Source organism: Nerophis ophidion, linkage group LG01 (assembly GCF_033978795.1).
Source record: "Nerophis ophidion isolate RoL-2023_Sa linkage group LG01, RoL_Noph_v1.0, whole genome shotgun sequence".
In the NCBI taxonomy this organism is placed as follows: domain Eukaryota; kingdom Metazoa; phylum Chordata; class Actinopteri; order Syngnathiformes; family Syngnathidae; genus Nerophis; species Nerophis ophidion.
Genome location: NC_084611.1, coordinates 85,858,932 through 85,877,601, shown reverse-complemented (window position 1 = coordinate 85,877,601; position 18,670 = coordinate 85,858,932). Strand labels below are relative to the sequence as shown.

Here is an 18,670-nt window from a genome sequence, read left to right as displayed (position 1 = left end):
CAAATGAGTTTTAAGGTGAGACTTAAATGCTTCTACTGAGGTGGCATCGCGAACTGTTACCGGGAGGGTATTCCAGAGTACTGGAGCCCGAACGGAAAATGCTCTATAGCCCGCAGACTTTTTTTGGGCTTTGGGAATCACTAATAAGCCGTGTTATCACTAATAAGGTGTGCTAGTGTTATTGAATATTAAACATTATTGTCTTTGAGGTTCCAAATGTTTGCGGAGTTCTGTAGAATTCCGCAAAGTCTGGTTTCTAAAGCTGGTGTTTTGAGTATTCCATCTTATTTTGAACGCTCCTTCGGTTAATCCTACGTACGTGTCGGATGTGTTAATGTCCTTGCGTGTTACCTTTGCTTGGTAAAAATTACTAATGATGTTCCTTAAATCATTTTTTTAATTTTTTCAAAAAGATTCCGATTAGCTAGTTTTTCTAAATTTCAACCTTTGCTTGGTAACACACAAGGACATTAGCACATCCGACACGTACGTAGGATTAACCGAAGGAGCGTTCAAAACAAGGTGGAACAATCACAATGCCTCCTTTAGAAACCAGACTTTGCGGAATTCTACAGAACTCAGCAAACACATTTAGAACCTCAAAGACAATAATGTTGAATATTCAATAACATGGCAAATTCTCGCATCCAGCACACCTTACAACAGTGGTAATAAAAGATGCAACCAATGCTTAAAAGAGAAACTGTTTATTATATATCATCCACGATAAAAACGATAAAAAAATCAGTTCCCAGTGGCTTGTTATATTTTTTGATGTTTTTTTCAAAATTTTACCGGTCCCGGAATATCCCTAAAAAAAGCTTTAAAGTGCCTTTTTTTTCGCTCTCTGCAAAGACACTGTTCATTTCCCTGTGACGTCATACAGTGCTGCCAATGTAAACAAAAAATGGTGAATAGCACAGCAAGATATAGCGACATTAGCTCGGATTCAGACTCGGATTTCAGCGACTTAAGCGATTCAACAGATTACGCATGTATTGAAACGGATGGTTGGAGTATGAAAGTATTGAATAAGAAACTGAAGCTATTGACGCTATTCATAGCCGTAGCATGGCCGAATAGCTGCGTTAGCATCGCCGGTAAAATGTACGGACCAAACGATCAGGACTTTCGTATCTTGTGACACTGGAGCAACTTAAATCCGTCGATTGGTAAGTGTTTTTTTCGCATTAAATGTGGGTGGAAGGAAACGTAATATAGTTTCAAATGTACATACAGCTGGCCTAAATAGCATGTTAGCATGGATTAGCTGGCAGTCACGCTGCGACCAAATATGTCTGATTAGCACATAAGTCAACAACATCAACAAAACTCACCTTTGTGATTTTGTTGACTTTATCGTTGCAAATGCATCTGCAGGTTATCCATACATCTCTGTGCCATGTCTGTCATCGCCGGTAAAATGTGAAGACACTCCGACACATTCAATGGGGGTCTGGCGGCAGATTTCTTGCCACTTTCGCATCTTGGGGTCAGTTTAAAGGTTAATTACATGTGATCAGTATCCGTATCGGCGGATCTCACGATGGGTATGGAGAGAATAAAACCCTGATTGGAGCGTCCCTAATCTGAAGTGTTTTTATGTTGGTCTTTGCAGCTTTCTTCCCCTTCCTTGGTCCAATCTTCGAGAAGTTGGAGTTGTCCTTCTTCCCGGCGTCCGTCACCGAATTCTTCTACGCGGCGCTGCAGAAGATCAAAGTTTCCCGCGAGAACAGCGAGCAAAGCGTGAGCGCGGCGTTGACCAACCAGCGCATTTTCAGTCGTTTCTTTTAGTTTCCAACGAGTGCTTTGGTCTTCCTTCAGAGCCGTGTGGACTTCCTGCAGCTGATGATCGACTCCCAGAGGAGCGCGGGCGGGGACAAAGGTAAAGGTGCGGTGGCGTGCGAGGGCGTGGAGGGTGTGGTCTGACTGTGGTGTCGGAGCAGGTCTGAGCGACCACGAGATCCTCTCCCAGGCCATGATCTTCATCTTCGCCGGCTACGAGACCAGCAGCAGCACTCTGGGCTTCCTGGCGTACAACTTGGCCACCAACCCGCACGTCATGAAGCGTCTGCAGGAGGAGGTGGACGCCACCTTCCCCAAGCAGGTGCGCCCTTCCCAGCAGGGATCTTGGAGCAGCTCCACGTTTGATTCCAGTCTTCCATTCAACACGAAACCCATTCTCACAAAGTGTCATGTGGGATAATATTTATTAAGGGTGTCAAAAACATTGCTTTTCGAACATTTTGTACAATCATTTTTAGGGGTGTCAAAAAAAATCTATTTTCAAACGAATCGCGATTCTGACTTGTAAACATTTAATCCATCCATCCATACATCTTCTTCCGATTATCCGAGGTCGGGTCGCGGGGGCAACAGCCTAAGCAGGGAAACCCAGACTTCCCTCTCCCCAGCCACTTCGTCTAGCTCTTCCCGGGGGATCCCGAGGCGTTCCCAGGCCAGCCGGGAGACATAGTCTTCCCAACGTGTCCTGGGTCTTCCCCGTGGCCTCCTACCGGTTGGACGTGCCCTAAACACCTCTCTAGGGAGGCGTTCGGGTGGCATCCTGACCAGATGCCCGAATCACCTCATCTGGCTCCTCTCGATGTGGAGGAGCAGCGGCTTTACTTTGAGTTCCTCCCGGATGGCAGAGCTTCTCACCCTATCTCTAAGGGAGAGCCCCGCCACACGGCGGAGGAAACTCATTCCGGCCGCTTGTACCCGTGATCTTATCCTTTCGGTCATGACCCAAAGCTCATGACCATAGGTGAGGGTGGGAACGTAGATCGACCGGTAAATTGAGAGCTTTGCCTTCCGGCTCAGCTCCTTCTTCACCACAACGGATCGGTACAACGTCCGCATTACTGAAGACGCCGCACCGATCCGCCTGTCGATCTCACGATCCACTCTTCCTCCACTCGTGAACAAGACTCCTAAGTACTTGAACTCCTCCACTTGGGGCAGGGTCTCCTCCCCAACCCGGAGATGGCACTCCACCCTTTTCCGGGCGAGAACCATGGACTCGGACTTGGAGGTGCTGATTCTCATTCCGGTCGCTTCACACTCGGCTGCAAACCGATCCAGTGTAAAAATTTTAATTGATTAAAAAAATAAAACATCGATAAACCTATTCTCGCAATGTATCATTTTGGATAATATTTATTAGGAGTGTCAAAATAAATCGATCTTTGAACGAATCGCGATTCTGACTTGTAACGATTTTAATTGATAAAAAAATAAAAAAAAATCGATAAACCGATTTTCGCAATGTATCATTTTGGATAATATTTACTAGGAGTGTTAAAAAAAATGTTTTTCGAACGAATCGTGATTCTGAATTGTAACGATTCTTTGTTGATTTAAAAAAAAAAAAAAAATCAAAAATCGGTAAACCGATTCTCGCAATGTGTTTTTTGGGATAATAATTATTAGGAGTGTCAAAAAAATAGATATTTGAACGAATCACGATTCTGACTTGTCACAATTCTTAATTGATTTAAAAAAAAAATTGAAATCGATAAACCGAATTTTGCAATGTATTATTTGGGTTAATAATTATTAGGGGTGTCAAAATGTTTTTATTTCCGAGCAAATCACAATTCTGACTGTAACGATTCTTAATCGATTTAAAAAAGAAAATAAAAATATCAATAAACGGAATCTCTCAATGTATCATTTTGGATATTTATTAGGGGTGTCGAAAAGATCGAATTTCGAACGAATCGCGATTCTGACTTGTCACGATTCTTAATTGATTTTTATAAAAATAAAAAATCGATAAATCGAATCTCACCATGTATTGTTTGAGATGATAATAAATACAGGTGTAAAAAACAAAATCGATTTTCGAACAAGTTGCGAATCTTACTTGTAACGATTCTTAATTGATTAAAAAAAAAAATCAAAAATCGATAACCGAATCTCGCCTTTGGGATAATAATTATTATGGGTGTTTAAAAAAAAAAAAAAAAAATCTATTTTCAAATGAATCGCGATTCTTATTTGGAACGATTCTTAATTGATTCGAAAAAATCAAAAATATATTGATATATATGTATCATTTTGGATAATATTCATTAGGGATGTCAAATGTATACTTTTGAATGAATCCCGATTCTGACTTGTAACGATTCTTAATTGATAAAAAAAAAAATCAATAAACCGAATCTCGCAATGTATTATTTGGGATAATAACGATTAGGGGTGTTTAAAAAAAAATCTATTTTTAAATGAATCGCGATTCTTACTTGGAATGATTCTTCATTGATTAAAAAATATATTGATATATATGTATCATTTTGGATAATAATTATTAGGGGTGTCAAAAAATATATCGTGATTCTGACTTGTAACGATTCTTAATTGATTAAAAAAAAAATCAAAGATCAATAGACTGAATCTTGCAATGTATTTGGGATAATAATAATTAAGGGTGTCAAAAATTTTTTTATATTTGAACAAATCACGATTCTGACTTGTAACGATTCTTAATTTATTGAAAAAAATAATAAAGACAATCTCGCCATGTATCATTTTGAATAATATTTATTAGGGGTGTCAGAAAAAAATCAATATTCGAACGAATCGCGATTCTGACTTGTAACAATTCTTAATTGATTAAAAAAAAAAACAATAAACACAATCTCACAATGTATCATTTTGGATATTTATAAGGGGTGTTGAAAAAAATATATTTTCGAACGAATCGGGATGCCGACTTATCAAGATTCTTTTTCCATCCATCCATCCATTTTCTACCGCTTATTCCCTTTCGGGGTCGCGGGGGGCGCTGGCGCCTATCTCAGCTACAATCGGGCGGAAGGCGGGGTACACCCTGGACAAGTCGCCACCTCATCGCAGAAGATTCTTTTTCATTTAAAATAAGAATCGACAAATCGAATCTCGCTATGTATTATTTGGGATAATAATAATTAGGGGTGTTTATTTTATTTTTTCAAACGGATCGCGATTCTTTCTTGGAACGATTTTTAATTGATTCAAAAAAATAAAAAATATACTGTTATATATGTATCATTTTGGATTATATTTATTAGGGGTGTCAAAAAAAATTGATTTTGGAACGAATCGCGATTCTGACTTGTCACGATTCCTATGTGATTTAAAAAAAAAAAAATCAAACATCGATAAACCGATTTTCACCATGTATTATTCGGGATAATTATTAGGGGTGTTTAAAAAAATTGATTTTCAAATGAATCGCGATTCTTACTTGTCACGATTCTTAATTGATTTAAAAAAAAAAAAAAAATCAGAAATCGATAAACCGAATCTCGCAATGTATCATTTGGGATAACAATTTTTAGAGGTGTTGACATTTTTTTTAAATTTTCAAACGAATCCCGATTCTTTCTTGGAACGATTCTTGATTGATTCAAAAAAATAAAAAATATATTGTTATATATGTATCATTTTGGATAATATTTATCAGGGGTATTCAAAAAATATATCTTTTTGAACGAATCGCGATTCTGACTTGTAACAATTCTTAATTGATTAAAAAAAAAAATCAATAAACCGAATCTCCCAATGTATTATTTGGGATAATAATTATTAAGGGTGTCAAAGAAAATAGATTTTCAAATGAATCACAATTCTGACTTGTAACGATTCTTAATTGATTAAAAAAATGAATAAAACCCAAGCTCGCCATGTATCATTTTTGATATTTTTTAAAATGTCAAAAAAAATAGATTTTCGAATGAATCTGATTCTGACTTGTCACAATTCTTAATTGATTTAAAAAATATCTAAAATTGGTAAATCGATTCTCGAAATGTATTATTTTGGATATTCATAATTATTAGGGGTGTCAAAAAAAATCAATTTTCGAAGGAGTTGCGATTCTTACTTGTAACGATTCTTAAATGAATTTAAAAAAAATCAAAAATGGATAAACCGAATCTCGCAATGTATCATTTGGGATAATCATTTTTAAGGGTGTTAAAGTGTTTTTTGAACAAATCACGATTCTGACTTGTAACAATTTTAATTGATCAAAAAAAATATAAAATCGATGAACCGATTCTCGCAATGTATCATTTTGGATAATATTTATTAGGAGTGTCAAAATAAATCGATCTTCAAACGAATCGCGATTCTGTCTTGTAACGATTCTTAAATGATTAAAAAAATAAATAAATAAAAATCGGTAAACCGATTTTCGCAGTGTATCATTTTGTATAATCATTTTTAGGGGTATCAAAAAAAATTATTTTCGAAGGAATCGCGATTCTGACTTGTAAAAATTTTAATTCATTAAAAAAATAAAACATTGATAAACCGATTCTCGCAATGTATCATTTTGGATAATATTTATTAGGAGTGTCAAAATAAATCGATCTTTGAACAAATTGCGATTCTGACTTGTAACGATTTTAATTGATAAAAAAAAAAAAAAAAAAATCGAAAAAAAAGATTTTCGCAATGTATCATTTTGGATAATATTTACGAGTGTCAAAAAAATGTTTTTCGATCCTGAATTGTAACGATTTTTTGTTGATTTAAAAAAAAAAAAAAAAAATCGGTAAACCGATTCTCGCACGGTGTTATTTGGGATAATAATTATTAGGAGTGTCCAAAAAATAGATATTTGAACGAATCAGGATTCTGACTTGTCACAATTCTTAATTGATTTAAAAAAAATATATAAAATCGATAAACCGAATTTTGCAATGTATTATTTGGGTTAATAATTATTAGGGGTGTCAAAAAAAATTTGATTTTCAAACGAATCACGATTCTAACTAACTATTCTTAATCGATTTAAAAAAGAAAACAAAAAAATCCATAAACGGAATCTCTCAATGTATCATTTTGGATATTTATTAGGGGTGTCGAAAAGATCGATTTTCGAACGAATCGCGATTCTGACTTGTCACGATTCTTAATTGATTTTTATAAAAATTAAAAATCGATAAGACCGAATCTTGCCATGTATTATTTGAGATGATATTAAATAAGGGTGTAAAAAAAAATCGATTTTCGAACGTATCGTGATTCTTACTTGTAACGATACTTAATTGAGTCAAAAAAATCAAAACTCGATAAACCGAATCTCGCAATGTATTAAATGATAAATGGGTTGTACTTGTATAGCGCTTTTCTACCTTCAAGGTACTCAAAGCGCTTTGACACTACTTCCACATTTACCCATTCACACACTGATGGAGGGAGCTGCCATGCAAGGCGCCAACCAGCACCCATCAGGAGCAAGGGTGAAGTGTCTTGCTCAGGACACGACGGACGTGACGAGGTTGGTACTAGGTGGGGATTGAACCAGGGACCCTCGGGTTGCGCACGGCCACTCTACTACTGCACCACGCCGTCCCATTATTTGGGATAACAATTATTAGGGGCATCAAAAAAATAGATTTTCGAACGAATCACGATTCTGACTATCCAACACTTCTCTTTAGTACATCTGATTTGCATAATTGTCTGGTAATGACAGATTTAAAAAAAAAAAAAAAAAAATTATATCTATTTTTATCAATTAATTTTGACAAGTCAGAATCAGGATTCGTTAGATTTTTTTTTTTGACAACCCTAATAAATATTATCTAAAATAATACATTGTGGGATTCGGTTTATGGATTTTAGATTTTTTTTTTTTTTAATCAATTAAAAATCGTTACAAGTCAGAATCGCCATCCGATCGAAAATCTTTTTTTTTTTTGACACTCCTAGTAAATATTATCCAAAAAGATTACGAGAATGGCTTTGGTTTTTACTTCTTGCCATAAAAAAATAGATTTTACTATCAAAAACAGTCCATATTTATTAACACACACAAAGTATTGAACATTGGTACTGTTGAGTACTGGTATCGATTCCCAGGTACAGGGAATCGGTACCGTATTGGTTCTAATTTGAACAGTACACATCCTTAAACCTAGTAAAATGTGTTTGTGTGTTTGTGCGCGTGTGTGTGCAGGGTCCGGTCCAGTACCAGGAACTGATGCAGATGGACTACCTGGACAGCGTCATTAACGAGTCCCTTCGCCTGTACCCGATCTTGCCACGCCTGGACCGCGTCGCCAAGGCAACCATGGAGATAAACGGCCAGGTCATCCACAAAGGCATGGTCGTCATGGTGCCCGTCTGGTGCCTGCATCGAGACCCCGAGTACTGGCCCCAACCGGAGGAGTTCAAACCGGAGAGGTACTTTACTGTTTTTTTTTTAAGAGGTTGCGATGTCTTCTTCTTCTCCTCCTCTTCTTAATCGATCCAACCCAGGTTCAGTCGGGAAAACAAGGCGTCCATCGACCCGTACACCTACATGCCTTTCGGCATGGGCCCCCGGAACTGCATCGGGATGCGCTTTGCTCTGCTGACCATGAAGCTGGCCCTGGTGGAGATCCTGCAGAGGTACAGCTTCTGCGTGTGTGAGGAGACCCAGGTAAGGAGACCACCCAGGAGTCCTTAGAAGACTTGTACTTAATGTCGGGAGAAAGTAGGGATTTGACCAGAAAAGAAGGCGGTTGTTCCAAATGACCTTGAAATTATACAAGATAAAAGCTGTTATTGCAATGAAGTGGTCATGCATGAGTAACTTGTAAAGATATTAAAGGGGAACATTATCACAATTTCAAAAGGGTTGAAAACAATAAAAATCAGTTCCCAGTGGCTTGTTGTATTTTTTAAAACATTTTTCAAAATTTTACCGGTCCCGGAATATCCCTAAAAAAAGCTTTAAAGTGCCTTTTTTTCGCTCTCTGCGAAGACACTGTTCATTTTCCTGTGACGTCACACAGTGCTGCCAATGTAAGCAAAAAATGGCGAATAGCACAGCAAGATATAGTGACATTAGCCCGGATTCAGACTCGGATTTCAGCGGCTTAAGCTATTCAACAGATTACGCATGTATTGAAACGGATGGTTGGAGTATGAAAGTATTGAAGAAGAAACTGAAGCTATTGACGCTATTCATAGCCGTAGCATGGCCGAATAGCTGCGTTAGCATCGCCGGTAAAATGTGCGGACCAAACGATAAGGACTTTCGCATCTTTTGACACTAGAGCAACTTAAATCCGTCGATTGGTAAGTGTTTTTTTCGCATTACATGTGGGTGGAAGGAAACGTAATATAGTTTCAAATGTACATACAGCTAGCCGAAATAGCATGTTAGCATGGATTAGCTGGCAGTCACGCTGCGACCAAATATGTCTGATTAGCACATAAGTCAACAACATCAACAAAACTAACCTTTGTGATTTCGTTGACTTTATCATTGCAAATGCATCTGCAGGTTATCCATACATCTCTGTGTCATGTCTGTCATCGCCGGTAAAATGTGAAGACACTCCGACACATTCAATGGGGGTCTGGCGGCAGATTTCTTGCCATTTTCGCATCTTTGGGCCAGTGGTGCAACTTGAATCCCTGCCTGTTAGTGTTGTTACACCCTCCGACAACACACCGACGAGGCATGATGTCTCCAAGGTTCCAAAAAAATTGTTGAAAAAACGGAAAATAACAGAGCTGAGACCCGGTGTTTGCAATGTGTTTGAGAAAATGAAAATGGCGGCTGTAATACTTAGGTGACGTCACGTTCTGACGTCATCGCCCCAAGAGCGATAAACAGAAAGGCGTTTAATTCGCCAAAATTCACCCGTTTAGAGTTCGGAAATCGGTTAAAAAAATACATGGTCTTTTTTCTGCACCATCAAGGTATATATTGACGCTTACATAGGTCTGGTGATAATGTTCCCCTTTAAGTGGTTATTTTATAGGAATTAAGTTGGAATATAACTACAAAAGAAAGTTGTTATATTACAATAAAGGGAACTTTTTATTTTATTCATTTGAAAAAACTAAATGAAAATAATAAAGTAGACTAATAAATAATTGTAAGATTTTTCAAAGGCTATCGTTTTTTTCATTAAATTACAATAAAGTCGTCATTTTATTTTATTCACGTAAAATTATAAAAATTATCCAATTACATTTTTTTTTTTTTTTTAAAAGTGGTCATTTCATAGGAATAAAGTTGGAATATTACTATAGGAAAATAGTGGTTGTATTACAATAAAGTCGTCATTTTATTTTATTTATTAAAAAAAAAAAAAAAGAATCCAATGAAATTAATATATATATTTTTTTGAATAAGTCATTTTTATAGGAATTAAGTTGTAATCTGACAAAAAAAAATTGTAGTTATATTACAATTTTGGGGACTTTTTATTTTATGTAATTAAAAAGATAAAAAATAATGAAATAGATCAACTGAAAAATAATTGTACGATTTTTCAAAAAAGTTTAAAATAAAGTAGTCACTTTATAGGAATTACGTTGGAATATAACTAAAGGAAAACAGCATTACGTTAAAGTGGTAACTTTATTTCATTCATTTAAAATAATCCAATTAAATATGTAAATATATATATATAATATTCCTGAAGGAATCAATAAAGTACTATCCATCTATATGTATTTTAAACAAGTTAAAAAACAAAGGTCATTTTATAGGAATGAAGTTGTTTTGATAAAGTCGTCATTTTATTTTATGTATTAAAAAAAAATCATCAAATGAAATACATTTTTTTTAACAAGTTAAAAATATATAATTTTATAGGATGGAAGTTGTAATATAACCATAAAAAATGGCTGTTATGATGAAGTGGTCTAATTTTAATTAAAATAATAAAATGAATAAATGATTAACTATGAAAATAATTTAAAAAATAAATAAGAAATGAATAAAGAATGTGTATGTTTTTAAAGTAGTATTACATGATGAAGATGATATTTTATAGGAAGAAGTTGGAATATGTTTATAAAAAAATAGTTGTGCTATAACCATAAAGTGGTCTTTTTATTTTTTTTTATGTTTTTAAAAGATTTAATAAATAATTCAACATTTTTGAAACAAGTTAAAAAGTGGTCATTTAAAAAAATAGTTGTTATATATGTTGTTTTATTTTATTAATCTTAATTAATATAAAATAGATTAAATAAATATATATCTATATATATATTTCCTTTTTTACATAAATGTGGTCATGTGGTATTTTTTTATGAATGAAGGGTGAATATAATTGTAATTGCTATTTTTAAAGGATAAAGCATAAATAATAACTGTGAAAATATATTACTATCGGGATAAAGTTGGAGTAAAACTATCATAAAATGATTGCAATGTTTCGATAAAGTGCTCGGTTTATAGGAATACATTCAAACACAACAAAATAAAATACTTACATTAATAATAGTAATGTAGTAATATTACCGTAACTTAACATACTAAAGTAATTAATGTGATATTATATAATATGACAATTAAATCTCTATTTTAGGAGAATCGGATCATCATTTTAAAATAAATAAATGATAAAGATAATTCATTTTGCAGTTAAAATGCTTCAGTCAGTTTTTGTTGACCACAGCGCCCTCTGCTGGGTCAGGTGTAAACAACAATAACACGAACAATAATTGTAATATTTGATTTTTCCAAAGTGTTTTTTGTCCTCTGCACATTGCTGACTCTTCACATTTCTGCACGTCTCCTTCCAGGTCCCCATAGAATTGGACCTCTCGGGCCTTTTGTCGCCAAAGCTGCCGCTCTTGCTGAAGCTGGAGCCGCGCTCGTAAACACGCAAGCTAAAGGAGACGGAAATCACTGCGCACTTTTATAATGAATACAGAGCAATACATAGATAACCTCCTTAAAAGGTACAGTGTAACTATTTGGCTTTTTCTTTTCTTCATGTTGCGTTCAAACGATGTGGGAGAACACTACATCGTCACGGCAACAACTATAAAATACAATGCGGGGGTTGCTTTATAATTCCAGCCACTAGATGGCAGTGTCCTTTTTCTCCCCTTTACTTTCACCATACATGAGCAGCAGTTTTTACACTATGAAGGCTCAAATGTGATGTCAATCATTTGTTCGCTTAATAAAGCTTTTATGATGGCCACAGCTTGACCCTGGAACAGATTATTTAATTTTACATTCATTGTTAGGGGTCGTCAATGTTTAAAGGGCCAAGGACCACCAGAAAGATGGGAAGGGGACCCCCTACTTCAGGTGTGCCCCCAGTGTGCCACGCTCCTCCAGTTTGGTTGGCTCGTAGAATATTTTCAAAATAAAACTAATTTAAATACGTGGGGGGTAAAATGTATTAAATACTAATGTTAAAAAAAAACATTATTTTTTTTAATTGAAAATTTAGAAAACTAATACAATAAATAATGATTTTTTTTTTCTTTAAAACAAGTTACAAAAAAGTAAATTTTTTACAAATTAAGTTCAAATATATTTATAAAAAACAGTGGTTGTATTACTGTAACATTTTTATTTTTATTTTTATTTAAAATATATATATAAATACATTTGAAAATGCAAAACAAGTCAAAAAGTGGTCATTTTATAGTAAAAAAGTTGGAATAAAAATAAAGATTATATTTTCAATATAATATAAAATGGAATTAAAAAAGTAATACATTTGTGGAAATTGTGCAGGGGGAATATAAAAAGTGAAAAAGTTTAATTGACCGAATATGTCACTGAACATGATTTTCCAGGTTAAGGACTTCCAGGGAGATGGAAAGGAGACCCGCAGTATGTTTTCAAAATAAAGTTAATTTAAATGTGTGTGGGGGGAAGATTTAATGAAATAAAAATGTACAAAAAATAAACAGTTTTTAATTTAAAATTCTACAAAATAATACAATAAATAATTAATTTTTTTCTGAAACAAGTTACAAAAATGTAGTCATTATAGGAATTAAGTTGGAATATAACTATAAAAAAATAGTGGTTATTTTACTTTAAAATGTTTTTTTTATTTTTGTAATTTTAAGAAATAAATAAAATGAATACATTTGAAAAATGTAAAACAAGTCAAAAAGTGGACATTTTAGGGCAATAAAGGGGAATATAAAAAAAATGAAAAAGTTTAATTGACCGAAAATGTCGTTTTAACACGATTTCCTTGGATGTCTTCAACGTTTTCCAGGTTAAGGACCACCAGGGAGATGAAGAGGGGACCCGCAGTATGTTTTCAAAATAAAGTTAATTTAAATGTGTGGGGGGAAGATTTAATGAAATAAAAATGTACAAAAAATAAACAGTTTTTAATTCAAAATTGTACAAAATACTACAATAAATAATTCATTATTTTTTTCTAAAATAAGTTACAAAAATGTAGTCATTTTAGGAATTAAGTTAAAATATAACTATAAAAAAATAGTGGTTATTTTACTATAAAATGTTTTTTTTTATTTTTGTAATTTTAAGAAATAAATAAAATGAATACATTTGAAAAATGTGAAACAAGTCAAAAAGTGGACATTTTAGAGGATTAAAGTGGGAATATAAAAAAAATGTAAACGTTTAATTGACCGAAAATGTCATTTAACATGATTTCCTTGGATGTCCTAAACGTTTTCCAGGTTAAGGACCACCAGGGAGATGGAAAGGAGACCCGCAGTATGTTTTCAAAATAAAGGGAATTTAAATGTGTGGGGGGAAGATTTAATGAAATAAAAATGTACAAAAAAGAAACAGTTTTTAATGTAAAATTCTACAAAATAATACAATAAATAATTTTTTTTTTCTGAAACAAGTTACAAAAATGTGGTCATCATAGGAATTAAGTTGGAATATAACTATAAAAAATATCGGTTATTTTACTATAAAATATTTATTTTTTTGTATTTTAAATAAATAAACTAAATAATATTAATACATTTAAAAAATGTAAAACAAGTCATAAAGTGGACATTTTAGAGGATTAAAGTGGGAATATAAAAAAAATCAAAACGTTTAATTGACCGAAAATGTCGTTTTAACATGATTTCCTTGGATGTCTTAAACGTTTTCCAGCTTAAGGACCACAAGTGAGATGGAGAGGAAACCCCCTACTTCAGGTGTGGCCTGCAGCATATTTTCTAAATAAAATTTCTTTAAATTTGCGGGAGGGAAATAAATAAAATACAAGTGAAAAAAAAAATTTACATGAAAAAAAGTGTTTGAACATAAAAGTACATTTATCAAAACAAGTTACAAAAAGTAGTAATTTTTTAGGAAAAAAGTTGGACTATAACTACAGAAAATAGCAGAAAAGCCGCATTTGACTAACTGCACTCGAGCAAGCCCGGTCACAGGCAATTACAGAGCCTGCTAGCCTGGGTATGGAGTCAGTTAAGCTAGAACTAGCCAGCGCCAGGTTGGATAATCCCTCTACACAGTAATTTTCTTAGAATAATACACAACTCACATAATGTTTTTTCTGCTATGACTATGACTACATCAGAGTTAGACATGCGTTCTACAGAGGTGGCAAATTATGATGCGTTCAGTTTATCGTGGCACCAAGTAGACAATCTGAAAATTCCCGTCATATCAATTCCTAGATATGGTCGTAATTATTTTAAGTGCGCTGCGCATAATAAACGCGACATTATTAATATTGCTACTACGGATAATTTTATCAACAACTCCTTAAAACAGCCCACTACCTATAATATGGCCTTTCTAAACATCAGATCTTTGTCTCCGAAAACGTTATTAGTTAATGAGGTCATTAGAGACAACATCCTTAACGTCATCGGTCTTAGCGAAACCTGGCTTAAACCAGACGGCTTTTTTGCGATAAATGAGGCATCTCCTCCTAACTATATGAATGCGCATATTGCCCGTCCCCTTAAAAGGGGAGTGGGGGTCGCACTGATATACAACGAAAACTTCATAGGAATAAAGTTGGAATGTCAAATACATCATGTATTTTTATTATAATATAAAATGAAGACAATTTAAAAAAGTTATACTTTTGTGGAAAAAGTGCAGGGTCAATATTTAAAAAAGTGAAGTGTGAAGTGAATTATATTTATATAGCACTTTTTCTCTAGTGACTCAAAGCGCTTTACATAGTGAAACCCAATATCTAAGTTACATTCAAACCAGTGTGGGTGACACTGGGAGCAGGTGGGTAAAGTGTCTTGCCCAAGGACACAACGGCAGTGACAAGGATGGCGGAAGCGGGGATCGAACCTGCAACCATCAAGTTGCTGGCACGGCCATTCTACCAACCGAGCTAAACCGCCCCAAACACATACCAAGTTAAAAAAAAGTCTCATCAACCAAGTGTTGGGGCGGTATAGCTCGGTTGGTAGCAGCTCGAGGGTTCCAGGTTTGATCCCCGCTTTTGCCATCCTAGTCACTGCCGTGCTCTCAGTGTCACCCACACTGGTTTAAATGTAACTTAGATATTGGGTTTCACTATGTAAAGCGCTTTGAGTTATTAGAGAAAAGCGCTATATAAATCATAATTCACTTCACTTTACTTCACTACCCCTGCAGGCCCCTTAGGATGGTCACAGACTATTGCCTTGGGGAATTAAAAAAAAGATACAAATCAAATATTGCTGCAGGCAATTATTAATTAGGTTCACCTGCACAAATAATACGCCGAAAACAAAAAACAGAATGTAAAAAAATTCGGACAAAAATGGTGAAAAAATACATTCAAGATATTATGAAAAATATAAACCTTGAAACTGAACATTATTTTGTATAATTAAACACTCTTATTATTATTATCTCCTAATTAGTGATCCTAATGAAATGTCACTAGCGGCTGCTCCAACAGCGCCCTCATGTGGAGGTTACATGTAACTGCTCATCAGAGAGAAAGAGAGAGAGATCCATTGTCCGTGTTTTGGAGCCGTCTTGTTCTTTCCATGTTTATAAACAGATGACAGATAATAAGAAAGAAAGGGGAGGAGCCAAGCGCACACACCACATGTACCGAGGGCTGTGATTGGACGACGGCCAACGTTTACGCTTTCTGCATGGCAGCTTTGTGTTATGAGTGTCAACATTTCCACGTTTTCTCCTTACATTTCACCGGTTTGCTCTTTTGCAATATTTATTTATTCATTTGATCGTGAAATCTTAATACATGTCGCTGAGAAAATAGACACTTTTTTTGTGTGCCCCCCTTCAAAAAATTAAAAATTAAAAAAAAAATACAGAAAAAAATCCCAGTGGTTAATGTACGGCCTCCTCTTCACCACAAGAAGATAAAAGTTTTACAATAACTGACTAAAAGGGAAAAAAAAGTAACAAACCAAAAAATAAAAATCACAAACATACAGAGAAGTGTCACTGAATAAAAACAAAAACCTGTTTGCTGTTACATTCCACTTTTTTATGTTTTCTTTTTAATAATAGTATTTTTAAAATGGACACCCAAAGTATACAAGTGTAGAATATTGTTACTAGAATATTGAAATGTGTAATTTTTATTGTATTTATTTATTGTTGTAAAGACCAACATATATTATTTTACGAGATTAAGTGTATCATGTGAAAAAACAACAAAAAAAAAACGTGTCGCTGTAGTTTCCGAGCTGCCTTTGAACGCAGCACGAGTACGGTTCCTCTTCTAAAATAGACACTTTTTTTCGGGCCTTTTTTGGATTAATGTACGGCCTCCTGTTCACCACAAGAAGATAAAGTTTTACAATAACTGACTAAAATGAAAAAAAAGTAACAAAAAAATAAAAATCACAAACATACAGAGAAGTGTCCCTGAATAAAAACAACCACAACCTGTTCGCCCTTTTATTCCACTTTTTATGTTTTTTTTTTTTTATAATAGTATTTTTAAAATGGACACCCAATGTATACAAGTGTAGAATATTGTTACTAGAATATTGAAATGTGTAATGTTTATTGTATTTATTTATTGTTGTAAAGAACAACATGTAATATCTTACAAGATTGAGTGTATCATGTGAAAAAAAAAAAAAAGGGTGTCGCTGTAGTTTCCGAGCTGCCTTGAACGCAGCACGAGTCCGGTTCCTCTTCTAAAAAAGACACTTTAATAAGTAAATAAATAAAAAAAATACAGAAAAACGTCACAGTGGATTAATGTACGGCCTCCTCTTCACCACAAGAAGATAACGTTTTACAATAACTGACTAAAAGGAAAAAAAAGTTACAAAAAAAAAAAAAAAATCACAAACGTGCAGAGAAGTGTCCCTGAATAAAAACAACAACAACCTGTTCGCCCTTTTATTCCACTTTTTTATGTTTTTTTTTTTTTATAATAGTATTTTTAAAATGGACACCCAATGTATACAAGTGTAGAATATTGTTACTAGATAATTGAAATGTGTATTTTTGATTTTATTTATTTATTGTAGTAAAGAACAACATATATTATATTATCTTACGAGATTGAGTGTATCATGTGAAAAAACAAAAAAAAGCGTGTCCCTGTAGTTTCCGAGCTGCTCTTGAACGCAGCACGAGTCCGGTTCCTCCTCCAGCAGGAACCGGACTTGTGCTGCCGGACCCCCCAAAACAGACAAAAAAAACAACAACAAAAAACATAAAAAAGTCACAGTGGATTAATGTACGGCCTCCTCTTCACCACAAGAAGATAACGTTTTATTTATTTATTTATTTTTAATCAATCCAACAAACCACTACACAGCAATACCATAACAATGCAATCCAATTCCAAAACCGAACCTGACCCAGCAACACTCAGAACTGCAATAAACAGAGCAATTGAGAGGAGACACAAACACGACACAGAACAAACCAAAAGTAATGAAACAAAAATGAATATTATCAACAACAGTATCAATATTAGTTATAATTTCAGCATAGCAGTGATTAAAAATCCCTCATTGACATTATCATTAGACATTTATTAAAAAAATAAAAGCACAATAGTGTCACAGTGGCTTACACTTGCATCGCATCTCATAAGCTTGACAACACACTGTGTCCAATGTTTTCACAAAGATAAAATAAGTCATATTTTTGGTTCGTTTAATAGTTAAAACAAAATTACATTAATGCAATCAGTTGATAAAACATTGTCCTTTACGATTATAAAAGCTTTTTTTTAAAAAAAATCTACTGCTCTGCTAACATGTCAGCAGACTGGGGTAGATCCTGCTGAAATCCTATGTATTAAATGAATACAGAATCATTTTGAATCGGAAAAATATCGTTTTGAATCGAGAATCGAATCGAATCGAATCGAAAAAAATCGATATATTATTGAATCGTGACCCCAAGAATCGATATTGAATCGAATCGTGGGACACCCAAAGATTCACAGCCCTAATATATATATATATATATATATGTATATATATATATATATATATATATATATATACGTTAGGTCAGGAAAAAACACAGAGGCTATATATATATTTTTTTAAATCTACTACTCTGCTAGCATGTCAGCAGACTGGGGTAGATCCTGCTGAAATCCTATTGAATAAACAGAATCGTTTTGAATCGGAAAAATATCGTTTTTGAATCGAGAATCGCGTTGAATCGAAAAAAAATCGATATATTATCGAATCGTGACCCCAAGAATCGATATTGAATCGAATCGTGGGACACCCAAAGATTCCCAGCCCTAGTATCAGGTGTAAAAACAAAACAAAAATGTGTGTATTTAAAAATGGTTGATTTACATAGGCTAGTAAGGTAAAAATGTTGTACCTGCGGGGGCCGACGACGCGTTTGACACCAGAATTCGAGAGTCCGCTGGGGGGCTCGCCTACTCCCGCTTCACTGGGTAAGTGAAAAAACGATAAGGGTAGTGGTGTTTCACTTGCGACGCCCTGGGGCCGGAGCCCCACACGGGGCCTCCCACTTATTCCACACCCC

General features: G+C 34.4%; 1 protein-coding gene across 6 annotated transcripts in view; it reads left to right on the top strand.

Annotated features, from left to right (window-relative positions):
• Positions 1 to 11,947, top strand: part of LOC133561027 (cytochrome P450 3A40-like) — a 45,737-nt gene extending 33,790 nt beyond the window's left edge. For all 6 annotated transcript variants that reach the window (XM_061914178.1, XM_061914162.1, XM_061914206.1 and 3 more), the window contains 6 exons: positions 1,619 to 1,746; positions 1,825 to 1,885; positions 1,947 to 2,107; positions 7,955 to 8,181; positions 8,257 to 8,419; positions 11,533 to 11,947. In XM_061914178.1, coding sequence (XP_061770162.1) covers positions 1,619 to 1,746; positions 1,825 to 1,885; positions 1,947 to 2,107; positions 7,955 to 8,181; positions 8,257 to 8,419; positions 11,533 to 11,610 — 818 coding nt within the window. In that variant the 3' untranslated portion in view covers positions 11,611 to 11,947. The remainder of the gene's footprint in view (positions 1 to 1,618; positions 1,747 to 1,824; positions 1,886 to 1,946; positions 2,108 to 7,954; positions 8,182 to 8,256; positions 8,420 to 11,532) is intronic.
• The last annotated feature ends 6,723 nt before the right edge of the window (positions 11,948 to 18,670 follow it).